This window comes from Aquarana catesbeiana, linkage group LG03, assembly GCF_042186555.1.
Source record: "Aquarana catesbeiana isolate 2022-GZ linkage group LG03, ASM4218655v1, whole genome shotgun sequence".
Taxonomy (NCBI): domain Eukaryota; kingdom Metazoa; phylum Chordata; class Amphibia; order Anura; family Ranidae; genus Aquarana; species Aquarana catesbeiana.
In genome coordinates this window covers 282,238,509-282,263,542 of record NC_133326.1, presented here as the reverse complement: position 1 = coordinate 282,263,542, position 25,034 = coordinate 282,238,509, and the positions used below count along the sequence as shown (strand labels likewise).

At 41.1% G+C, this 25,034-nt stretch overlaps 1 protein-coding gene across 1 annotated transcript in view; it reads left to right on the top strand.

Moving 5' to 3' along the window:
* PLXNC1 (plexin C1) overlaps window positions 1–25,034 on the top strand; it is a 181,695-nt gene that overhangs the window by 44,319 nt on the left and 112,342 nt on the right. The window contains exons 6-9 of the mRNA XM_073620173.1: window positions 442–607; window positions 10,879–10,966; window positions 13,003–13,096; window positions 16,270–16,320. Of these exons, the coding sequence (XP_073476274.1) occupies window positions 442–607; window positions 10,879–10,966; window positions 13,003–13,096; window positions 16,270–16,320 (399 nt within the window). The remainder of the gene's footprint in view (window positions 1–441; window positions 608–10,878; window positions 10,967–13,002; window positions 13,097–16,269; window positions 16,321–25,034) is intronic.

Sequence of the window (25,034 nt, the reverse complement as noted above, 5' to 3'; positions counted from 1 at the left end):
ATCTTATCAAGTTTTCTTGGACAATTCTTGCCCTCCTTCTTTTATGCGAGGAAGGTAATACTCCTCACTTGGAAATCATCCACTCCGCCCAGTGTGAGGGCCTGGGGCAGTACGTTGTTAATGGAGGAATGCCAGGCCACCACAATGGCAGAGAGGATGATTTCCATGTGAGGAGTATTTCTCTCCTTGCATAAAGGGATGCATAAAAATGAATACAGGTCATTTTATATACCTGTATCTATCCACCTCCAGAGTGTCAGTGCCTGGAGTCTAACTATACATTTCTGTAAAGTGAAAAATTACCTAGAGAAGCACAAATATGGACACAGAGATATTCTTATAGAGAAGACGACTAATGAGAAGGAGACTAATGAACCTTGCTTTGCTAATTATGCATTATTTGTTTCTATGCAAAGTTTTATGTTTTTCTGATTCATGCAGATCACAATAAGCCTCAAGAAAAATCCTTCATTACTTGGTAGAAATAGTCATTGGAGTTGTGAATTTCAAAAGAAGGACACTGGGGAAGTTCTTTGTAAAGGAACAGCTGGTCAAGGGTCCTTGAACTGCTCCTGTCCATTTCCAACTGTCCAGTCATCTGATAGAGGTATACCTTCTATTTATACTGGGCTACAATGTTTTGTTATTTTCAGACATAATATGAACACATTTTTTAATTGTTATTAAAGCATACCATTAAAGTGATTGTAAAGGTAAAAAAATAAATTAAATAATAACAACAAACATGTCTATACTCACCTGCTCTGTGCAATGGAATTGCACAGAGTAGCCTCAAACCTCCTCTTCTCTGGTCTCCCCACCAGTGCTCTCTGTGTCCGGTGACCCTATGGGAACATGCTTGCTCCCAAGCCCCACTGCTGCGTCCATTGACACAGACAGCAAGACTCCGCCTCGCCCCCTGCTCCTTCGTCACTGGCTTTGATGGACAGCACTGGGAGCCAATGGCTACCAGTGCCTCTGCAAAGCCAGCGAGACCCGGAAGTGAGGGAAGAGAAGAGCTGCAGACGTGCACGGCACTGGATCCAATTAGGACTCAGGAAAGTAACATGAGGGCTCAGGTAAGTAACAGGGGGTGTGAGGGGAGATGCTGATGCCTAAACAATTTTTTACCATAATGTAAGGAATGCATTTAAGGTACACAATGTTTAGGCTTTAGAACCACTTTAATTCATTCTGCAGAATATAACTTGATGATTTATATATTCTATTGTTGTTTGGCAATTTTTTATGTAGTGAGGTTTAAAATGTAAATGTAAAGACCAATGATGATGATGTAAAAATATGGTAAAAATGTGAAAAAAAAAACAATCGCAAATCTTGTCTTAAAGTGGTTCTAAAGGTTGGATTTAAAAAAAAATAACAAATATACTATACTTATCTGCTCTTTGCAATGATATTGCACAGAGCAACCCCAATCCTCTTCTTTTTGGGTACCCCACTGGCGGTCCTGGCTTCTACCCCCTATCAAGTGTCCTCAATAGCAAGCCACTCGCTATGGGGGCACTCTAGCAGGCACGCTACTGATTTGCGCTCCTGTGAATCGACATTGTCCATTCACACACATGAGTGGCTTGGACCCGCCCCCGCTCTATCGTCATTGGCTCACTGGCTGTGATTAAAAGCAGCAGGAGCCAATAACTCCCACTGCTTTGTGAGCCAATGAGGAGACAGAGACCTGGGAGAGCAGCTGCTCTCATGCACATCGCTGGATCGAGATGGGTTCTTAAGTAAGTATAAGGGGGGGGGGTTGGGGGTGCAGCTGCTCCCAGAAGATTTCTGCCTTTAGGGTCACTCATCTGACTACTGTAAAATGAAATTTGTTTGGTTTATATTGCTTACTGCACTTATGTTTTATAAATATATATATATATACAGTATATTGTGACATGGGGTAATTGAGCTCAGTGGTGGCGAGCATTTCTGATTCAGTTTACTTCAGTCCAACTGTGGTTAAGGGCTTGGTGGCCCCCTTTATTAAAAACAAAGAGGAATGTTTAAATAAAGTTGTCCATACAGGGGGTTTTCTACAGTGAAACAGTCAACAGAAAAATGCAGAGCCACCTGGTTCTCTTGTCAGCAGCACCACTGCTCTTGGCACTGGTCTCTAAGACCTAGCTTTCTGGCTTTCTTGGCTCACTCAGCCTTAATTACAGCACCTTGCTTGTTTCCACTCCTGGCCTCTGGATAGGGGATCTTCTGGCACCCTGGGCTCATTCTCCGGAGACTTACAGAATACCTCCAGTCTCCTGGACTCACAAGGTGCCTCAGCTCTCTCAGTCCCGAAGGCTCACTCAGCTGTCCCAACTCTCCCAGTCCTGCGGGTAAGGAATCTCTCCAACATGGAGTCTTGTCTCCAGAGTGGATCACCTCTCCTGGCTGGAGCTCACACCTATCTCCAAACAAGGGTCTTGAGCAATGGCCAGCTCCTAGCTTATAACGAACATGCACGCCTGTGCACTCACATGGCCTGTAGGTCTCCAGGAGGCCTGGACACAGGATTGAAGGCTTCGTCCCACCCAAGACACTTTGAAACCTTGAAGCTCTAGATTACAAACCCTGGAGAACACTGACAAGCCAGTCTTCTCTATTCAAAACAATGTTCTGAAGCTTTGCAGCCTGCGCTAATGCGAATCCCGTGTATGTTTTTTCTATATTCACACTGTAGTAGGGCCTAGCATATTCAAACTGTAGCAGGACCTAGCACTATATAACACAAATATTTATATACAGTGCTGTGAAAAAGTATTTGCCCCCTTCCTGATTTGTTTATGTTTTTGCATATTTCTCAGACGTAAATGATTCAGATCATCAAACAAATTTTAATATTACACAAAGATAACCTGAGTAAATCCAAGATGCAGTTTTTAAATTATTATTTCATTTGTTAAGGGAAAAAAGCTGTTCAAACCTGCCTGGCCCTATGTGAAAAAGTAATTGCCCCCTCCCATGCTGAATCATGAATGAACTGTGATTAACCACAATTCCGACAAAGTGAAGCATGCTAACAGATCACAAAAAGCCACACATCATGCCACAATCTAAAAAAAAATCAAGAACAGATTAGAAACAAAGTAATGTACATGTATCGGTTTAGGAAGGGTTTCAAAGCCATTTCTAAGGCTTTGGAACTCCAGTGAACCACGGAGAGAGTCATTATCCACAAATGGAGCTAACTTGGAACAGTGGTGAACTCCCAGGAGTGGCCAGCCTACAAAAATTACTCCAAGAGCATGACGACGACTCATCCAGGAGGTTATAAAAGAACCCAGAACAACATCTAAAGAACTGCAGGCCTCACTTGCCTCAGGTAAGATCAGTGTTCATGCTTCAACAATAAGCAAGAGACTGGCCAAAAATGACATCCATGGGAGAGTTCCAAGGCCAAAGCCACTGCTGACCAAAAAGAACACAAAGGCTCATCTCACATTTCCCAAAAAACATCTTGATTATCCCCAAGACTTTTAGGCAAATATTCTGTGGACTGATGAGACAAAAATGTACCTTTTTAGAAGGTGTGCGTCCCGTTACATCTGGCATAAAACTAATACAGCATTTCATAACAAGAACATCATACCAACAGTCAGACATGGTGGTGGTAGCGTGATGTTCTGGGGCTTCTTTACAGCTTCAGGACCTGGACGACTTACCATAATTGATGGAACTGTAACAACACCCCGAGTATGAAAGGGGTTAAAGCCGTTTAAGACATTCCATTTACGAACACAAAGGCACTTCAATCAGCTGAACAAGGAACCCATACAAATAATTCTCCCCCAAATACGAGACAAGGCTCTGTCTTCAGGTTCAAGCAGGAATCAACTCATTTATTTTCACACATGGACCCAACAGATAAAATAACTCAGAGACTCTTTTACCCCACCCTTGGAAAAGAGGGCGGGTTAAACTGTCCAATGACAATAGACACACAGGTCAGGTGTGTTAAAACTTCTCATCAGTACACAGTCTTATCAGAAGGGGGCTGCTGGAGGAATCCCCCCTCCCTCCATAGAAATACACATCCTGTGATCTAAGGCAGACATATACACATCCTGTGATCTAAGGCAGACAGACACAATAGAACATTGGAATACAGCCCCACCCCAAACCAGCACAGCAAACAGTACACGACAGCATGAGACAACACACAATATATACACACAACATTGTGAAGCAGTCACTATCTATAATATGGCACATAAGGGGTTCCCAGAGTTTTGTGTTTTGGGGGGGACATGGACTTGAATTCAAAGTAACATTACTTCCAGGGTCCCCAGGCATACAGCTCACAACAAGCACCGTTCCCCCAAATGCCAGGGCCCATAATCGGTCGGCAAGAGGCTGGCATTCAGTCCCCTCCAAAAGCCTCTGTCCCGGCTAGGTCTGTCATAGGAACCATGAATTCTGAGCTCTACCAGAAAATCCTAAAGGAGAATGCCATCAGTTTGTGACCTCAATCTCAAGTGCACTTAGGTTATGCAGCAGGACAATGATCCGTAACGCAACAGCAAGTCCACCCCCAAATGGTTCAAACAAAGCAAAATTTAGGTTTTGGAGTGGCCCATTTAAAGCCCGGACTTAAATCCAATTGAGATGCTGTATCATAACCTTACACAGGCCGTTCATGCTGGAAAACACTCCAATGTGGCTGAATTAAAACAATTCTGCAATGAAGAGTGGGCCAAAATTGCTCCACAGCAATGTGAAAGACTCATTGCCAGTTATCACAAACGTTTGATTGCAGTTGTTGCCGCCAAGGGTGGCACAACCAGTTATTAGGTTTAGGGGGCAATTAATTTTTTACATAAAGCCAGGCAGGTTTGGATACCTTTTTTTGCCTTAGGCCCTTTCACATGGACGTGTCCGTGTACAGGCTCCGCCTTGCTCAGCGGGGGATCGCTACGTCGATCCCCGCTGAGCAGGCAGATGACAGGTCGGTCTCTGCACACTGTGCAGGGATCGACCTTTCAGAGCGCCACTCTCCTCTATGGGGGATCGTAGAGTCCATTTTCATCCGATCCGCAGACGGATGGAAAAGTAGGGTTTTCCTCCATCATCAGAAACGGAGCATAGCGGAGACTGATGTCACCGGATGTTCATCTGCTATCCCATAGGGATACATGTATGTGCTTTCAAAGGTAGAAAAGATTTGAGGTCATTTAGACCCCAGATCTCTTTATAAAGAGGACCTGTCATGCTGTATTGTTATCTCAAGGGATGTTTACATTCCTTGCGATAGCAATAAAAGTGCTAAAAAAATGTATTTCAAGGTATTTCAAGGGACAGTGTAAAAAAATTAAAAAATTAATAAAATAAATAAAAATAAACATTTTTAAAGCTCCCCATGTGCTCGCGTGCAGTAGTGAACGCATACGTAGGTCACGCCCACATATGTAAACAGTGTTTGCACCACACATGTGAGGTATCACTGCAAACATCTGAGTAAGAGCAATAATTCTAGCACTGAACCTCCTCTATAACTCTAAACTGGTAACTTGTAGACATTTTTAAAGCATCGCCTATGGAGATTTTTAAATACCATAGTTTGGCGCCATCCCACGAGTGCGCACAATTTTAAAGCATGACATGTCAGTTATCTATTTACTCGGCGTAACATCATCTTCCATATTGTACAAAAAATTGGGGTGTATATTATGCTTTGTTTTTGTTTTATTCATTCAAGTGTATTTTTTTTTTAAATAGTGTTTGAAAAACCGGTGCGCAAAAGCCGTGTGAATTAAAAAATGCAACGACAGCCATTTTATTTAGGGTCTCTGCTAAAAGAAATATATAATGTTTGGGGGTTCTAAGTAAATTTCCAGCAAAAAAAAATGATTTTATTTGTAAACAACAAATGCCAGAAAAAAGCTGGGTCCTCAGTTCATATTGTGTATTACTGATCAGATGGTTTATAAGAAGTAATGCATGCCTTGACTTGAGATATCACAAAAATAGTACTTTTTGGCACTAGTAAATGTAGAATCAACAAAGCAGATTCAACATTTTCACTGTTTCTCAAGCAACAGAAACAAACAGACTTAAAAGAGAAGTATGTTTTTTTTTTTTGATTTATACTTACCTAGGTGGATGCAGCACCCGGTGCCTCTGCACTGAAAAACAGACGATCGAACACCGCCGATCACTCAGTTTTCAGAGCTCCGTGAGCAGAGAGCTGTAGACTGTCAGTCACAGCTCTCTGTTCATCTCTCTCCACGCTGATTGGAGCGCTGGGCTGTGGAGGGGCAGGTAGCGGCCATCTCAGGCTCTCAGCGGCTCGCTGAGAGGCTGAGATGGGTGTCAGTCCAGGCACCTGGCGGATCCAGACTTCCATTGTCAGGATGACGGGGTGCCTGGACTGATATTCGTGACGTCAGCAGAGAGCGGACTTCAGCCCGCTGTCTGATAAAAACATAGGAGAAGCCCAGCCAAACAAGCTTTGGCTGGACTTCTCCTTTAACATATAGCCGTGAGGCAGTAGCGTAATAATGACCATAGCAACCAATGTGGGCATACCTCCCAACTTTCTGAGATGGGAATGAGGGAAACCCATTAGAAAAAGTATTTAGGCATAGGATATGTCCCCTTGCCTTGCCCTCCTTAAAGGAGAATTGTACAAAAAATTGATTGGTTAAACCCACAAGTGCTTTTTTACTACTACTATGCCTTTAAATTGGCCTTTGGAATGTACAAATGCAGCAATTTAAAAATTGGATGAAAGGTTTAGCACTGTAAAATACTTTTTGATAGATACCTAGTGCATTTTATATACAATTATATAGATCAAACCAAAATGAGGGACAAATGAGGAGGAAAGAGGGACAGAGGGACATTGTTCCGAATGAGGGACAGTCCCTCAAAATCAGGGACAGTTGGGAGCTATGCCTGCGGCTACTATAGGGCCTGGAGGTGGAATGGGGCCCCATTAGGATGGCTGTCAAGGCAAATTAAATATAGAAAATCTGTGTACATGTGAATATGACACATATCTATCACTGTAATATTAAGAGTTTGAGAAGTTGCTGTTGAAAATGACCCTGTAACTCCTGTGACATTTCTAATCAAGAAGAGCTAACGTTAGCCAAGGCGAACAAACGTCAACTGGCCCAAACTCAAAGAATATTTGAGCAAGGGGATAAAACAGGTAGGCTCTTGGCCTGGTTGGCCAAAGAGCAATCCCCAGTGTCCACAATAGCTCGTATCCGAAAAAATGACGGGACCCTAGTATCAGACCCTGTGAAGATTAACGCTTGCTTTGCTGAGTATTACTCATCTCTATACTCCTCTAGGGCACAATACTCAGTGAAGGAACTCTCGGACTTCCTGGACGAAATAACGCTTCCGACCCTCACGGCTGCAGCACGAGAGGGCCTCGAGGCTCCAATAACCCTGGAAGAGGTCCAACGGGCTCTAAGCTCCTTACAAATGGGGAAGACACCGGGACTGGATGGCCTGCCCCCTGAATTTTATAAACAGTATGTGGGCGAGGTGGCGTCTAGGATGCATACAATGTTTACAGAGACCCTACGAACTGGGGAGATACCACTATCCATGTCACAAGCCATTATAGTGGTCCTGCCAAAGCCGGGAAAAGACCCCCAATTATGCCCCTCATATAGACCTATATCTTTACTTAATTCTGACGCGAAGATTTTAACCAAAATTTTGGCCCAGCGGTTAAACGAAATAATACTTAATCTAATTCATGAAGATCAATCAGGTTTCATGCCTGGAAAGGGCACGGACATAAACATTCGCAGGTTGTGTGCTGTCTTGGCCTCTGGGGAGGAGGATGCTCGAGATGAAATTGTGGCCTCCCTTGACGCAGAGAAGGCCTTCGACTCTGTTGAGTGGGGCTACCTATGGGAGGTCCTCCGCAGGTTCGGGTTCGGCCCGGTCTTTATCTCCTGGGTCAGTATGGTATACAAGGCCACCACGGCCAGAGTTCGCACAGGTACAGTACTTTCCCCAACCTTTCTTTTGGGTAGGGGAACTAGACAGGGGTGCCCGCTCTCGCCGGGTCTTTTTGCCCTGGCAATAGAGCCTATGGCCGCCCTTCTCAGGGCCACACCCGGGGTCAGGGGGATTACGAGAGGTCCCATACAAGAAAAGGTGTCGTTATACGCTGACGACACCTTACTCTATCTTAAATATGACGATACTTCCCTACAAGAGGCTCTCTCGGTAATCAATAGGTTTGGGAAATTCTCTGGTATATATATCAACTGGGGAAAGTCGATCCTGTTCCCTCTGCGGGCGGGGTCTACTCCCTCGCAGACGGATGGACAACTCAGTAGGGTTTCCCAGTTTAGATACCTAGGGGTAGAAATACATCAAGACTTAAAAAAGTATATCAGCCTCAACTTAAACCCTGTGGTCAACCACCTATCCCAAAGATGTAACACATGGAGATCTCTACCACTGACCCCGGTTGGCCATGTCAACTTAATCAAAATGTCAATTCTACCTAAATTTACATACCTATTCCGACAAACCCCGATCCCTATACCAATGACCTTCTTTCGACACTTAGATAGCATTATTACCTCATTCATTTGGAATGGGAAAACTCCTAGAATAGCCGGGGGAACATTGCAACTACCAGGGACCTTGGGGGGTCTGGCCTTACCCTGCTTCCTAAAATACTACTGGGCAGCGGTATTGGTAACAGTAAAATGGTGGTTTTCAGAAGAACCGGCCAACCCTGCTGCTTCCGTGGAGGCGGCGCTGCTCGGCTCCTATGCGGAGTTGAGGAATTTGGTGCATAGAGGCCCTAGATCCAATCCAGATGTGACCTGTCCCATGAAAACAATCCTTAAGGTATGGGACACTGTTAATACGCAATTTTTGGGACCTAGTAATTGGTCCCCAGCAACTCCCCTATGGGGTAACCCCCGCCTGCCTCATTTTCACTCCATCCCCGACCCGGTTGTGTGGGCCAGATATGGAGTTACGACCCTGGGGGATATAGTTGCCCCGGGACAACTAATCACCTTTGATGCTTTAAAAAGAGAAAAGGATCTACCCAACCATATGTTCTTCAGGTTCCTCCAAGTGAGGCATGCGTTCCTGTCCCAGTTCCCCAGTCCGCTGACTCTGGAGGAGACACCGATAGAAAGTGTATTAAAAAACCAAGATGGCGGAAGAACACTGTCCGCCGTCTATAATCTGCTTGTGACTAGAGATACATCTAAAGTCTCCCAGCTATGTGAGCGGTGGAGGGTGGATGTTCTGGGGTTGACGGATGGGGACTGGGAAGAGGGAATTCAGCAATATTTACCCTTGACAATTTCAGCAAGGGATAGATTTATGCAGCTGAAATTCTTACATAGGGCCTATTATTCTCCAATACGCCTGGCAAAAATATACCCTGTTAAAACAGCGAGGTGCCCTAGATGTGGGTCTGGGGAGGCCGATTTTTTTCATGTGGTCTGGTCATGCCCTGGAGTGGTGGAATTCTGGAATAGTATACTTGCTGATATCAACTCTATAGGGGGACTGCAGGTCCCATATAGCCCAATACCTCTTTTACTAGGTATCTGTGACTTTCTGGAAGTCACATGGGGACAGAAACTATTCATCTTCTATACCACATTATATGCTAGAAAAGCAATCCTACTGCAGTGGAATCAATCCCAACCACCCACCAAACAACTCTGGCAATCTCTGATAAATAAGATGCTACCACTATATAAAATGACATATATGGGAAGAAATTGTCCAAAAAAATTTGAGAAAATTTGGGCAGCATGGGTAAAGGCAAAACACCTGTCTATTGAATAAAATGATGGGTCTGGGCCCATTGGGATTGGCGTTGACTCGGGTCCCTCCCCCCCTTCGGCTGTGGGCCCCCAGGTCTCTTTAGAACTATATACGAGTGGGAGAGAATGTCCCAGGTTGAAAGATGGAATCCCTTACACTTACACCTTATATTAATATCCTTAATGAGTGTATTAAAATCTTCCTCTGAAATGGATAACTAATGTAAAAATTGAATCTTACTCATACTAAGTCATGTAACTGTTATATGAATGTCATCTGTATTCAAATCTAACTCGAAGTGAATTGTTTCTTTTGTGAAAATTTAAATAAACTTTTTTGTTAAAAAAAAAAAAAAGAAGAGCTAACGTTAGACGTACAGGAGCAGACTTTAGAACTGTTGCCACTAGCAACCGATCCCCTTTGCAGGCTGTGCCATAAGGAAAATATATTTAGCTTTCTTTGTAGTAGCAATGTAGATTGTTTGCCCTCAGAGCTTCTGGTCACCCTGACCAGCACTGAAATTAACCCCGTATGCCCAAATCAGTCTCCCTTAGGCTGTAAAAATCCCAGACTGTCTACTTGGCTGGTGTTATACTCCTGCTTTGAGGCCAGTCATTAATAAAAAGACTTTGGGTGGTCATCACCACTCAATTTTTGAGCCACAAAGAGATTCTGAAACAAATGTAGTGACAGCAGCAGTAATCTGTACTGCAGCGACGCCGTATAAAAAAAAACCTTGATGTGTGAGTATGCACACTCTCAAAGCACAGTGATAAGTGGCATGGGCTCTGACCAACCCTCTAAGAAGGATGGGAGAGCAAGCAAGACAACAAGGCAAGGTCAATGAGGAGGCAAAATGGTGAGGCTGCCATGAACACTTTAGTAGGATTGCAAAATGTGTTGGATCTGCAATCTGTGGAATCTAACAGTGATTTACTGTAAGTATCTTTGCTAATTATTTCTAGGGCTTGCCATGGTACGCTATAAAGAAATTAAAGTGTCACAGAGAGGCAGAAAAGGTGCCTGAAAAAAAAAAGACACGCTACATTTTTGTAAAAAGAAAAAATGGTATTGTATTTATTACTTTGTTTTGTCTTTCAGATGTATTGACTGCTAAAGCAGCAAGCACACATCTAGAGATGTTAGAAGATTTCCAGTTTAATAACTGCTCTCAGTATTCGCAGTCCAGGTAAATATTTTAATTCCTGACCTTTTGCTTTTCTTCAGATATTGTTATTGTAGTACATGTTGGGACTAATTTTACCGCTTTGTAGCTTCACAATACCTTTTTTCTTGTTCTTTTTTTTTTTGCTATATTATGCTGTATACATTACTTTAGATACAATAGTACCTTAGCGTAATTCGGTCATGGTTACTATGGCAACATCTAATGCTAGCTAAGTACCAGTAAAATTATTTGAATTCTTTGTCATGATAATAGCTGCCTTCACCTCAGTCCGGACATTTAGTTATTTAATTATTTTGTAAATATACATAAGGACATCGCTAATGGTTTACTGTCACCTTTGAAGGTAATGCATGCTCTTAATCAACTACAACCTATTTTCAGCTCTTTAGGGCTGATTCACACCAGAATGTGCAAAAAGTACGATGGGTGCGACTTTTAAAAACACTCTGCACCAAACCACATAGTACTGCAGTAGGGTGTGGTGGCTGTAATGCGTGTTTGGTTTTTTTTTTGTTTTTTTTCTATTATCTTTTTATTGAAAAAATTCATTAATAAAATGCCATCATCCATCAAATCATTGTATTTTCACAATTTATACACATGGCAAGTACACCAATAAACATAAATACTCTAATTTTTTCCCTTTTTTTCCTTTCCCCCCCATGTATCACCTCATTTCTCCCCCCCCCTCCCTCTCTCCTCACACACCTCTTCCTCCCATACTCACACACCAACCAACCCTCATTCTACCACTATCATCCTAACCAACTTCCTTATCTAGCATATTCTGAAATCAACAATAACCTCCATATTTTTTCAAACTTCTTGTAGTTACCCCTCTTCTTATAAATATACTTCTCCTTACCAATCACCTCCCTTACTTCTTTCACCCATACTACTACCATCAGGGGATCTTTTGTCTGCCATTTCCGTGCAATAAGTTTTTTGCCTTGAAACAAACATCTAATTATTGCAGTCTGTGTGTCCCTTAATATCTCATTTTCCTCCATCAGGCCCATTAGACAGGTGTTTGTTAGATGCGTTTGGGGTGCTATTAACAATTAGTAGCATCTGCACATGTGTAAAAAGGCAGTTCATTCCCATGTAATGCGGGATATGCGGAAAAGCGTTTCCCACACTGCAGTTTGTGTGTACTAGCCCTAAATTTAGAAACTCTGGAAATGTAAAGTACATGTAAACACTAACTGAATGACATTTTGTTTGCTAAACCACTGTTTTGGCATACATAATTAGCAGGCTTTTTTTTTTCTCATAAAATACTGTTTTTGCTTTTTGTCATGCTTTGTTGCATATCAAGACTGCCAATCTCCTGCACCCTCTCTGCAGCCACTTCCTGTATATATGCATACAATCCAGTAACTGCTTATGTTATTATTCAGGATGGGTTTGCTGACCACAGCAGCCCATGCCTGTGCTTTTTGTCTCCATTGGGAGAACGTGTGACAAGGTGACAATGCAACAGAACAATTTGAAGAGAGGGACAGAGCATTGTCACCCTATAACAGGAAGTGCATAGAAAGGGGCATCCATGGCAGGATCACCAGGTACTGATTTAACAAAAGTTATAGATTTAAAGTTGAACTCTGGGCATAACAACTTTCTTTTAAATAAATTCTTCAATAGTAATAAATGATATAAATCCACTTTGTGTGCACCAACTGCCTTTGTAAACCCAGTTATTACTTTGTAAAGTAGCAATGGCATCATCACTGTACTGCACATAGGCTGTGCAGAGAGCAAAGCTGTGGGAGGGACTCAGGAGGTCCACCTACTACAGGCTGCCTGCAGAAAATGACAGGAGGGGGCGGATACAAGACCAGTCACCCTGCACCAAGATTCACACTGGATAAGTAAGAATTACAATTTTACATAGCTCCTCCCTCTTATTATTTATAAATAGTCTTCAAGGTACTAGAAAAAGGCTGTTGGAGAATGGAGGTCAGCTATTAGTTGTTGGGTGCCTATAAAAATGTATACTTTTATTAGGACAATAATGAAATATTTTCCTGTTGCAGTTGCTTGGAGTGTATATCAAATGGATGTCTGTATTGCATTGGGGAATCTAAATGCAGATCTCCCCTGACTCCATGTGGTGTTAAAGCAGATGAGGTAAATATAATGACTGTTGTGTACATGTCTCGTGTATATCATTGTGGTAGCAGTGGGCTAAATGGGGGTGCTTTAACCCTTTCAACTTGTGAATACATTTCCGGCTGCTATAGCAATTTGTTTACATTTTCCCCTCATTTTTTTATCCCTAGTATGGATAGAGAAAGAAATCTCCCCTCAGAAAAATTGGGACTTTTTAGGCTCAAGGAATGTGCAAAGGTCAGGAATAATTGTAATAAATATATTGTATTCATTAGTATCACAAAAGTGTTTAAAATAAATTAACAGTATAAAACATACATACAAAAGATATGAAAAATGTATTCTGTGGCCCACAAGGCAAAAAAAAAAAAACACTAAATGTGAGATACAAAACGTTTACTCACATTTAGTGTTTTTTTTTTTTTTGCCTTTTGTATGTATGTTTTATACTGTTAATTTCTTTTAAATACTTTTTTGATACTAATAAATACAATATATTTAATACAATTATTCCTGACCTTTGCACATTCCTTGAGCCTAAAAAGTCCCAATTTTTCTGAGGGGATATTTCTTTCTCTATCCATACTAGGCATTGGCCTTTTTAAGCAGATAAGATTAAGCACAACCTCGTCTATTTTTTATCTGATTGATATTCCACACACAGGGAAGTAGATTCTGATCAATACCTAAGATATGGTTGTAACGTATGATCGTAAGTGATCGATCACATCACTGTTTCCACCTTGTAATTTCATAATCTGATCGATTGAATTACAATTATATTACTCTCAGTGCTGCCGATTGCTGCAAAACAATCCATAATTGTACGCTGTGGCCAATCGACTCAGTGGGCTATTTACTAAAACTGGTGTACTCAGAATCTGGTGTAGCTGTGCATGGTAGCCAGTCAGCTTCTAACATCAGCGTGTTTAGTTAAAGTGATTGTAAATGATCACCTTGTAAAACAAGGCTTTAGCCCACTGTCTGCTAATTCTGAGTCACAGGAATGCACAAATACGTGCATTTGGGCACCACAAGAGAAGTATATCCAAAAAGCCTTTGAAAAAAATGTATCAGACGCACTCCGCTTTTAGCTCCTTTTGCAGTATTTATTAGCTGTCAACAAAGTGACTGCACACAACCATGTTTCCGCCTGGGAACCAACCTTGCTTGCTCACAAGCAAGCCTGGAGTAGTGAAACACGTCAAGAAGAGTTGGTTTCCGAGGGAAGACATGGTTGTGTGCAGTCACTTTGTTGACAACTAAGATACAAGCAAGATACGCTAAGAGTGGAGTGCGTCTGATGCATTTTTTCATATTTCTGATAGTAAGTGGAGATAGACTTCAGTGGCCGGCACCCAAACTGTACATGCACAGGAGGGGTAAGTCTTGAGCGGAGCTGTGGATTTGGATATGTTTCTGAAAAAAAAGAAACTTTGGCCATACTACTCTTTTAGGCTGGATTCACATCTATGCATTTTTAGTGCTTTTTGCATTTTGCAGATTTGCAGTACAGAACGTGTTCCATAGGAAACCATGGTAAATGGACTGTAGTGCAAATCTGCAAAATGCAAAAAGCTCTAAAAATGCATAGATGTGAATCCAGCCTTAGGCTGGGTTCACACTGAAGTTGGCTCCGGCTCACAGCAGGGATCCGGTGCATCCCCATTCACCGTTTCAGGTCCGATTCAGGTCCGATTTCAGCCCTAATGTTTTGGCTGAATTCAGACCTGAAATGGACCAAAAGATGAACAGAACCCCTGTGCAAATTTGCACCAGAGCCGCTCTGGAGATACGTGAATCGGCTCCATAGAGAGCCGGTCACAATATCCTGCTATTGCGAATTGGATGCGGGGAATCATCATCCAAATTTGCAATTGTGTGAACCCAGCCTGAAGGTAGTAATAAACCCTCAGCATTTTTGAGTGTAAAACATTGTGCACAATAAAATAAAAGTTCCACAGTAAACTATTTGTTCAAATTCTTTGCTGCTGTCATATGCTCTCTCAGTGCTGCTTACCTGAACTGTGGGTCCTCACAGAAAGAGTTACAAGTGATCAGTGCAGACTCGAGTCAGTCTGTTTGCTTGGATAAGGGAAAAGGAAGGAGGATGGAGGAAAGAGGGAGAGTCTTGCCATCCTAGGTTATAGGGTTTTGTGTCTATTGATGTAAATAGTGTGGAGAGATACAACTCTAGTCCCTTCATGTAAAGGTAGCTCCATAGGACACTGCAAGAGAAAGGAGCCACCCTGAAAGAGGAAACCTGGGGCAGCGGTCGTGGCACCAGATTCAATTGGAATGTAGGTAAGGATTGAAAGATAAATAAGCAGTATACTCAGTAATTAAATTAGCTGCTAAAAGTGTTAAAAAAACAGGGTTTAATATCACTTTAAAACAATTATAGACCTGTATCTAAGGCAGTGAGATAAGTAAAGCTGCACCAAAGGCAATATTAACCTTTTATGTTTGCATGTTTCTTATTATTTTGCCACCTCTACCTAGCTGTGGATCATTCAGTAGAACTGTAGAGTCAAGTTTTTTTGCAGAAAGGAGTCACAAGATTGTCTGCAGCTGTTTAAATATGTAGCAAGAATTCTTCTTGCAGGCTTTATCTCTACATATACACCAGATAACATTCTCCCTCCATCTCTGTATTCTACAGTACATTATAGTCTCCATCTTTTGCAGTGATGGGGATAAAAAGATGAGATTCTGCAATCTCTTTTCACCAAAGCCCAAAATATAAGGGCAATGTAAGGGCAATGTATTTGGATTTAAAATGGCAGACTTAGGGGGTTATTTACGAAAGGCAAATCTACTTAGCACTACAAGTGCACTGCAAGTGCAGTTGCTGTAAATCTGAGGGGTAGATCTGAAAAGAGGGGAATCTCTGCTGGTTTTATCATCCAATCATGTGCAAGCTAAAATGCTGTTTCTTGTAGTGCAAAGTGGATTTGCCTTTAGTAAATCAACCCCTTTGTGCCTACTTTTGGTATCTCTCTGTCATTTGTCGCTGGTTATTCCAAAAGTCTTTAATAAGTCTTTATTTGGAGTCAGGGCTTTGGGTAGTCGTAGGAACAAGCTATAGGGCTCCTCATAAGTAATTGTCACTGTCAAAGAATGTTGATGTCAGTACCAAAGTACATTTGTTTGTAAGGATCTGATTTTATTTATTTATTTTTTTACTTCAGACTGATTGCAAAACCATCGAGCATATGGCAGCCATTGGATCTTCATGTGGTGTAAGTTTTGATTAACTTTTCTTTTTTTTTCTAATGACGTAAAACTTTGCTTTGAGGATCTGAAGTGGAAGACTATACTGTCAGAGGTGCTGAGACTAACATATAGGTGCATTCTATCTGATCAGACTTTTTTACAGCATTCTACAAGAAGTTTAGAGAGCCCATAGGCATGAGATTGTAGTCATACTGGGCAACCATTCCCACGTTGTTGAACCCCAGTGGATGGCACCAGTCCAACTCAGAGTAAACAGTGGTTGGTCATGTTGGATAATTTATGCCATTCTCTACTGATTTTCCATTAGATAAGCAGGTGTTTTAACATATTTTACCTCCCTGTTCCACAGCCATGATTAGTTATAAGCTTATGTAATTATTTGTTAAACATATCTTTTAGAGGCACATGATACAGGCCTGAAGCTCCCCTCAAAAATAGTTGTAGTTTTAATCCAAGATGGTGCAGATCCTCCATAGGACAATGTTCCTATAGCTTTATTTGTGTCACTGCTAAATTGCCTGCCTTAGTAGATCCCTGGTCTATCTCTCTTCCTCAGTTTACCTTTTTCCCACACTCCCTGAAAATTTCCCCACTGCTTAATTGTCCCCCCTCCCCCCTCTAACCTTGTTCACCTTCCCCATTACCCTTCCCCTTTTTTTTCCCCCTTTTCAGTTTCTTCTACTTTGGCTCACTTCCTGAAAACTGAAGACAGACTAGCATGTTGTTATAACTTCTTGCAGTCAGATATTCCTAGAGGGACCTAGGTATACTTTTGTTCTTAACCAATGTTTTACTCTGGTTGGGACTGTTTTGATTGAAAGCACAGACCACTGCTTTTTAAACCTAGGTTCACTGCGGCTCCTGAAGGATCAGTAGCACTCAATCCCCAAGTATTTTACAGCAAAAAATTGTTACCTCAAAAGTTTATAATTGTTGAATTATATCCTGATATGCAGTGATATATATAACTCTTGTCTCTGCTCTGAAGCACCTGTGCAAAAAAGGCCAGGACCTGATGGCTTCTCAGCCTCTTAATAAAAAATGCTTCCTTGACATTCTGCACCTCTTTTGCAAAACACCTTTAATGACCTTCTCAATCGACAATCTTTCAATCCAGAAACCCTCCTAGACACCATCTCTGTGATTCCCAAACCTAATCTCACTTTTGAATGTCAACATTAAACTTCTTGCCAAAAAAATGGATACCTGGTTGAATCAAAACATAGGAGGCCTCATCCACCGAGAAATTTGACTTTGTGCTCACAAAACAAGCTAGTAACTATATATATATATATATATATATATATATATATATATATATATATATATATATATATATATAAACTAGCTGCTCTAGTGGTTAAGGCCTCCAAGAGACAGAAGATACCACTCATGCTCCTTTCACTTGACATAGGGAAAGCATTCAATACTGTACCCTTGCCTTATCTATTTTACATATTAGAGAACTGGAGCTTTGGCCCCAAATTTCTTCAGTGGATCTGGAGCTTATACAACTCTCCTTTAGCATATGTAAAGTACACAGGCTTTAAATCCCCAACCCTTTGGGTATATTCAGTGCCTCAAAGGGGGCAATCTAACTCTCACATCTTTTGAATCTAAATGTAAAATGTTTCACATTTAGTGGGACTGATTTCCCTCCCTTTCTACAGTTGCTCTGATTTTGGTTCCTTCATTCAAACCAAGAGGACCTGTCGAGTGGTTCAGCATTTTTGGAGGAAAGTGTACTGCATTCTGCACATCCTTTTCTGAACAGGACTTCTGCTGAAACCATATGTAGCACTCCTCAATTGAAAACCTGAGGGGATGTCAAAATATCAATTTCTCCTCATGACCTATGTCCTCACCGCCATGAAACAAGCAATAGCAAAGACATAGTTATCCAAACATATCTCTGTATCTGAGGTTAAAATCTGAAGTCCACTGGACTATGCTTAATGATAAATTGACAGTTTGGCTTCAGTGCAAATTCCATTGTGTCTGGGAACTATAGATCTCTTACTACCTTCTACAATACCCAAAAAGACCAAGTATAGGTGCCACTCAGGAGAGGAAGTCCAAACTAGACTGCTGTGAGTTCCAAGCTGCAGCAAAGTAAAAGGGCAGGACCTATAAGCCACACATCAAAAAGCAGACCCGTGTGTGAGAAGTGGACATCCTGTTACAAGCCTTGGTCAGTAGAATCCCTTCTCATTTACATGACACCAAACACACTGTGCAAGTATTTGAAAGCTCACCCTGGGATGGAAACATGAAATGGTTAACTTGTGACATCAGAGCCCTATACTTCAGCATTCTTCATGATTTGGGTCTTCATTTAAACATCACATGCATCTTTATACAGAATATTTTCCTGATCTAAAATGGTTCATTTTAGAAGTGGTGTCTTTTTTTTTTTTTTACATCATAACTACTTCCTCTTTGACAAGAAATGGTACATATAAAAATGGGGGGGCATCTTTGGGCACCTGGCTCTCTCCCACCAAGCTACCTTGTATATGGGGTGGTGGGAGGAGCTATATATATATATATATATATATATATATATATATATATATATATATATATATATATATATATATAGATAGATAGATAGATAGATATTATCACTTATTTTCGCTACATAGATGACCTGATTCTTGTTTTCAGTCGTGAACTATCTTGATCTCACCTTGTCTGTCTCCACCTAGTCTGGGTCAGTTACAATGCGAGCATACAAAAAACCTACTTCTAAAAACGCACTTTTACATGCATCTAGTTATAAGATAAAAGTTAGTGCTGCGCTGTATCAATGAAAAAATACAATTGTGCAGGTGTGCGAAAAAACAGAATAAAGTGACCAAGTGCAAAGGTAACAAATACTCATAGATAAAAGGGTATTTCTATAGCAAATCAACAACAGGTGTCCCTAATTGCTGGTAGATATCTATTAGTATACAGTATGGTAAGATATCACATACTGTCCTTTTTCTTCTCAGGTAAAAGCAATAATGGTCTCAAGAATCACAAAAAAGTCCATATGAATACTGTATACATGCAAAATCTTCCTTACATAAATTGTGAACAAGTGGACTAAAGTGCTGACATATACGTTTTTTGTATATATAAAGTGCAGAGTAAATTGTGATTTTTTTTCTTCAGTGCAAAAAATATATAAAGTGCTGATGACCACTCTCTTAAATGGAGTGAAAATGGCTGGTGACTTCCTGTCTTCAGTGCAACGTGGTGTATGGGTGTCCCCTTACCTTACTGCTGTAAGATAACAGCATATAAGTATGTCTTTATGGGTGACCAATATGTTCCCTGTGGATCTGGATATCCGGCAACCTCCCAGTCTGGCGTTTCCGGATCTGCTGATGTGTGTCTGTCTCTGAAATCAGAGTCCCCTTTTGCCAAGTGCAGCTACACCAGTAAGCCTCGTTAGTGGGCATGGGGAGATGTAAAGGGAAGAACAGGAGGGATACTTGATGGTGTAGTAGTTTTTTTTTTTTTTTTATTATTAGACAGCAAAACATAATCAAGGTACTCACATTTAAAATATGTGGAAAAGCAAAACAAAAACGAGCAGCGAGCTCGCCGACGTCACTTCCGGTGCCTAACGTCCCGGTGCGTTTTCGTCACAGTCACGTGATTTCATATGGGGATCACTATTGGCACTGGAAGTGTCCTTATATATGCTTGTAATTTCATTCGTTCGGCGGCCATTTTCCAGTAGCTCAAATAGCCGGAAATGGGGCGGCGGCGGCCATTTTCTTAAAGATGTCTGGCCGTAATAAGCAATCAGCCTGGATGCTATGGTCAAAATCACCTTCTTTTAATGGCGGCTGATAATATGTAGGCAATAGGTGTATCGTGGTCATTATACCGGAGTCCAATATGTTTATGTACATGGTGGTTTTCTGAGTGACAAAAAATAGCTAATACAGATAAGGTTATAAGAAGGACTAAATGTCAGGTATAGTGGCAAAAAAATATATATATATATCTTGAAAAAAATTTAAAAATGAATAAATCATATTCCTAATAGTGTGTAGTACCTAAAATTGGTATAACACACATTAAAACAGGGGCGTGGCACGCAGTCTAAAATAATCAAATAAGTAAAATATGAATTAAGAGACAATAAAAATTAAGAGGCAATAAAGAATGAAGAATATCTATATTAAATCTGCACCGGAAGTGGCATCGATAGATACATATGACATAATCTACATGAGGATGAGTGCAGGGAAGAGAGGGAAGGGAATCCATATAAAGGTGATGAATTAAAAAAGTATATAATAAATGTTATATTAAAATATCTCATGGTCCTAAAAATTGCTAATAAAAGAATTAAGGTCAAATTCTATTTTAAGGCCCTGAGGTGCGAAAGTATCTAAAGTAAAAATCCACTTTGATTCTAATTGACTCAATGTTCTCACTTTGTGGCCCCCTTGCCAGTGTCTCACATAGGGTTCTATCTCCCAAAACTTCTACTGAGTAGGATCTTTGTTGTGACATATGGCGAAGTGTTTGGATACGCTGTGCTTATCAAACCCTTTTAATATGTTGTCTTGGTCTGTCCTATATATTGTAGCCCACAGCTGCAATCCAGGGCATATACTGCTCCCTCTGTGTTGCAGCAAATGAACTCATTAATCTCGTAGGTGTTTCCTGTAGTTGTGGAGGTAAAATTCATTTTCTTTTCATTTAGGCGTTTTGTTTTAACGCACGCAAAGCACCGTTTGCAGGGATAGAATCCTTTGCCAGTGATGAAGTCAAACCTCTACCTGGAGGGTCCGGGATGCTCTTCACAATTTTGTTGCGGATAGTGGGGGCTTTTCTACAAATTTTGGAAGATTGGGAAGAATGTCTTGTAAATGGCCAGTAGAATGTACCAATGTCGTTTAATAATTTTTTTCAATTTGTTTGTGTTGAGTGCTGTGATCAAAGACAATCGGTATCATATCTTTTGGAACTTCTTGTTTTTTTTTTAATCTTTAAACAGTTCACCACGGTCCATATCCGCCACTTCTGTTATTTTTCTATTAATGAACGTGTTATTGTAACCTTTTTCTATAAACCTGTGTCCCATCCTTTCTGCTTGGGCCATAAAAGAATCTCTATGAGTACAATTATAAGACCATTGGGTGGAAATGACATTTGACGTTGCTTCCGTCATCCAATGTTATAAAGTAGAATGGGGGCCATCTTTCCCTCACTCGGCTTCATGCTACTGAGAGGACAGCATCGGATCGTCTCCGCCGCTACTGGCAGTTCAGGTAAGCGGCGGAGACGACCAGAGCGCAGCAGGAGGGGGGAGCCCCTCTCCCGCTGCAGACAAAAGTGATCTTGTGGCAAATCCACCGCAGAGACCACTTTTATCCTAAAGAGGACTGCCCGCCGTTGCAGAAAATACTGGGGTTATGGCAGCTATCTCTTGCCATAACCCCGGTATTCTATGTCAATGTACCGACGTACAGCTACGGCGGTTTGCGGTAAGTGGTTAACCAAACAACTAAATAATGCTTTTTTGCCGTTTTGAGATGATTGGTTCTGCTGGTTTTGTCTTTGCATATATTTTTGCTTACTGCAGAGCAGTGACTTTACAATTGTGATGCTTGTGACCAATTCTTATGTTTGTGACCGATCTATCCATCTATTTGTTTACTTATTTGCTTGCTGGTTTATGCAACTGTGCATTTTGTCTGCCCATGTCATCCATTTTCATCACATGACAGCCAATAATGCTCTTATAAACACCCCTTTATGCTCAGAACTCCCATCCCTATGATTAAGCTCCAAGGGGTGGAACAAAATGCTTGGCTGGGGTTCGGGCTGAGGCTGCTATTCACTTCACTTCACACACGGGTCTGCTTTTTGAAGTGCGGCTTATGGATCCTTCCCTTTGACTTTGCTGCCTTCCACAAGACTCTGATCGCCGTCTTTTGGAACTCTACGGGCCCTGCTCTTGTGCATTCGGGCACATGGACTTTGAAGGCCCTCCAACGACTCTCCCATACTCCCAAATGCGTCCTGTTCAGCACAATTAAACATTTCTTACCATTGTTGACAATTTATATGTGATTCACACCAGCTGACCCTTTTACTGGTATTTGTACTGTAATGCTTTAATTGATCACATGTGCCTTTTCATATGTGTAAACAGCAGTACTGACAGCTGTTCTTTGACCAACCACTTTCTGTATTGCATTGTACGTGTCAACTTTTCCCATGATTTTAAATTAAAATAATGAGCAAGAAAAATATCGTTTATAGTGGTTGGATTATGTCTCCATGCCTGACTACCCTTAGATGTCTAAGGCCCCTTTCAATGGAAATAGGTTTTCGTGAGCTTTTCAGGCGCTTTTTTTATGTGAAAGCGCCTGAAAAGCTCCTCAATGTGAAAGGGGTCTTAGACAAGCTTTACTGTAATTGAGCAGCAGCTTCTGATACCGCTCTTACCAGTTTAACTTGATGGGACATTTCTAACACATATTTATAAAAAATTTGCACCATACTTAAACATGTCACTTTTTCAGTGTCAGCAGGAGAATGATTGTTCCTCTTTCCAATCAGTTATTATTTATTAAACCCCTCTAATATTAGACCTTAAAGCAGAATTAAACCCTTCTATCTTTTACAGCCACAGAAGCTGCCTATCTTGACATCTGTTTAACCACTTCAGCCCCGGAAGATTTTACCCCCTTCCTGACCAGAGCACTTTTTACAATTTAGCACTGCGTTGCTTTAACTGACAATTGCGGGGACATGCAATGCTGTACCCAAACGAAATTTGCATCCTTTTTTTCCCACAAATAGAGCTTTCTTTTGGTGCTATTTGATTACATCTGCGGGTTTTATTTTTTATTTTTTTTATAATCTTTATTTAATTTTCAAAAAGGTTAACATACAAAAAGTACCCCTTCAGCTGGGAGGGTCTTGGAAAATCATATAACAGTATTTTTCCATTTCACAACATATAATTAAACAAAATAAAAATAGCTCCCCCACTGACCCCTCCCCTACCTCCCCCCCACACCCCTTCTCCCCCGCAGGCCCATTTCTTCTCTTCTAGTTAGTTTTTATCGACCTTAGTTCTAGCCTGTTGTGCTATTTTAGCACTACTTCCATATATCTGTCTGATTTTTTAAAGACCCCCCCAGGGATTCCACTTGCCCCTCTCTTCCTCTTGATCCCTATCAGGATGTTCCTTATTCTCGACTCTTTCTAATCTATAAATTTCATTCACTTTAGCAATCCAATCCTTAATCGACAGAGCTTCTGCTTCCTGCCATTTCTTTGCAATTACATTTTTTGCAGCGTTCAGTAGTACTGGAGTCAATGAAGACTTATACCCTTTTTTTTTTCTAACACATATTTATAAAAAATTTGCACCAGGATGTTCCTTATTCTCGACTCTTTCTAATCTATAAATTTCATTCACTTTAGCAATCCAATCCTTAATCGACAGAGCTTCCGCTTCCTGCCATTTCTTTGCAATTACATTTTTTGCAGCGTTCAGTAGTACTGGAGTCAATGAAGACTTATACCCTTTTTTTCCTCCCTCCAGGCCGTGAAACAAGCAGCTCCATGGGTTATACTGTATACCCTTACCCGTTATCTCCTCTATTAACCTAATCACTTCCTGCCAAAATATTTTAATTTTAGGGCAATCCCACCATAAGTGCGCCATTGTTCCCGGGGTACTACACCCTCGCCAACAGTTAGGGGACTTATCTAATGCAATTTTACTCACTCTAGCCGGGGTCATATACCACCTGGCTAGGCACTTATAGTTACTCTCCCTTGTTTTCATATCAACTGCCGTTCCATGCGTCGCTCCCAGGATACACTTCTCCATTTCCCTGTCGCAGTGGCTCCCCAATTCCTCCTCCCATTTTCTGATGAACGGAGGGGGATCCTGCCCACCCCCGTTCCTCAAAATTTTGTATAACTCAGAAATGGTCCTTTTTACTCCTTCCCTACATAATAGTTTCTCTAACCCTCTATAGTCCGCTTCCTCCCTTAAGGGGCCCAGAAGACTGCTAACAAAGTGCTTAAGTTGATTATACCACCACCCATTCAATAATATTACATCTTTTTGTGCTATTAATTCTTGAAGTGATCTTATTTTACCTCTACTTATTATATCCCTTAGCTGTACTTCCCCATCCAAAATCCAATTTCCCCTATGTTCTCCATCCCTGGGGGAAATAGCGAGTTGTCTTTTAAATAAATTAAAGGGGAATTATACTCCCACTTATTTATGTAGTGAACCTGGTCCCAGAATTTAAATGTGAGGTGCGTTACCTAAACTCCTGTATTGCGGTAGGTTCCAAATCATGTGGCTCAAACGTGCCCTACTTAACCTTGTTTCTAAATTAACCCACCTTTTACTATTACAGCTTTTTCCCCACTCAAGTGCCTGTGATATTACGATCGCTTTATAATAATTTCTAAAATCGGGGATTGCTAACCCCCCCCCCCCGTGCTTTATCCCTACTCAACACTGCGTGCGCTATTCTCGGTTTCTTGTTACCCCAAACATATCTATTTATTAAATCTAAAAGGACCCTAAAGAAATCTCGCGGGACCGGAATGGGCAGCATCTGTTTTTTTAATATAACACTTTAGGTGCAAGCACCATTTTTACAATATTTATTCGCCCAGTCCATGAGACAGGACCATGTGATATTCTTTTTATTTCAGCTCCTATTTC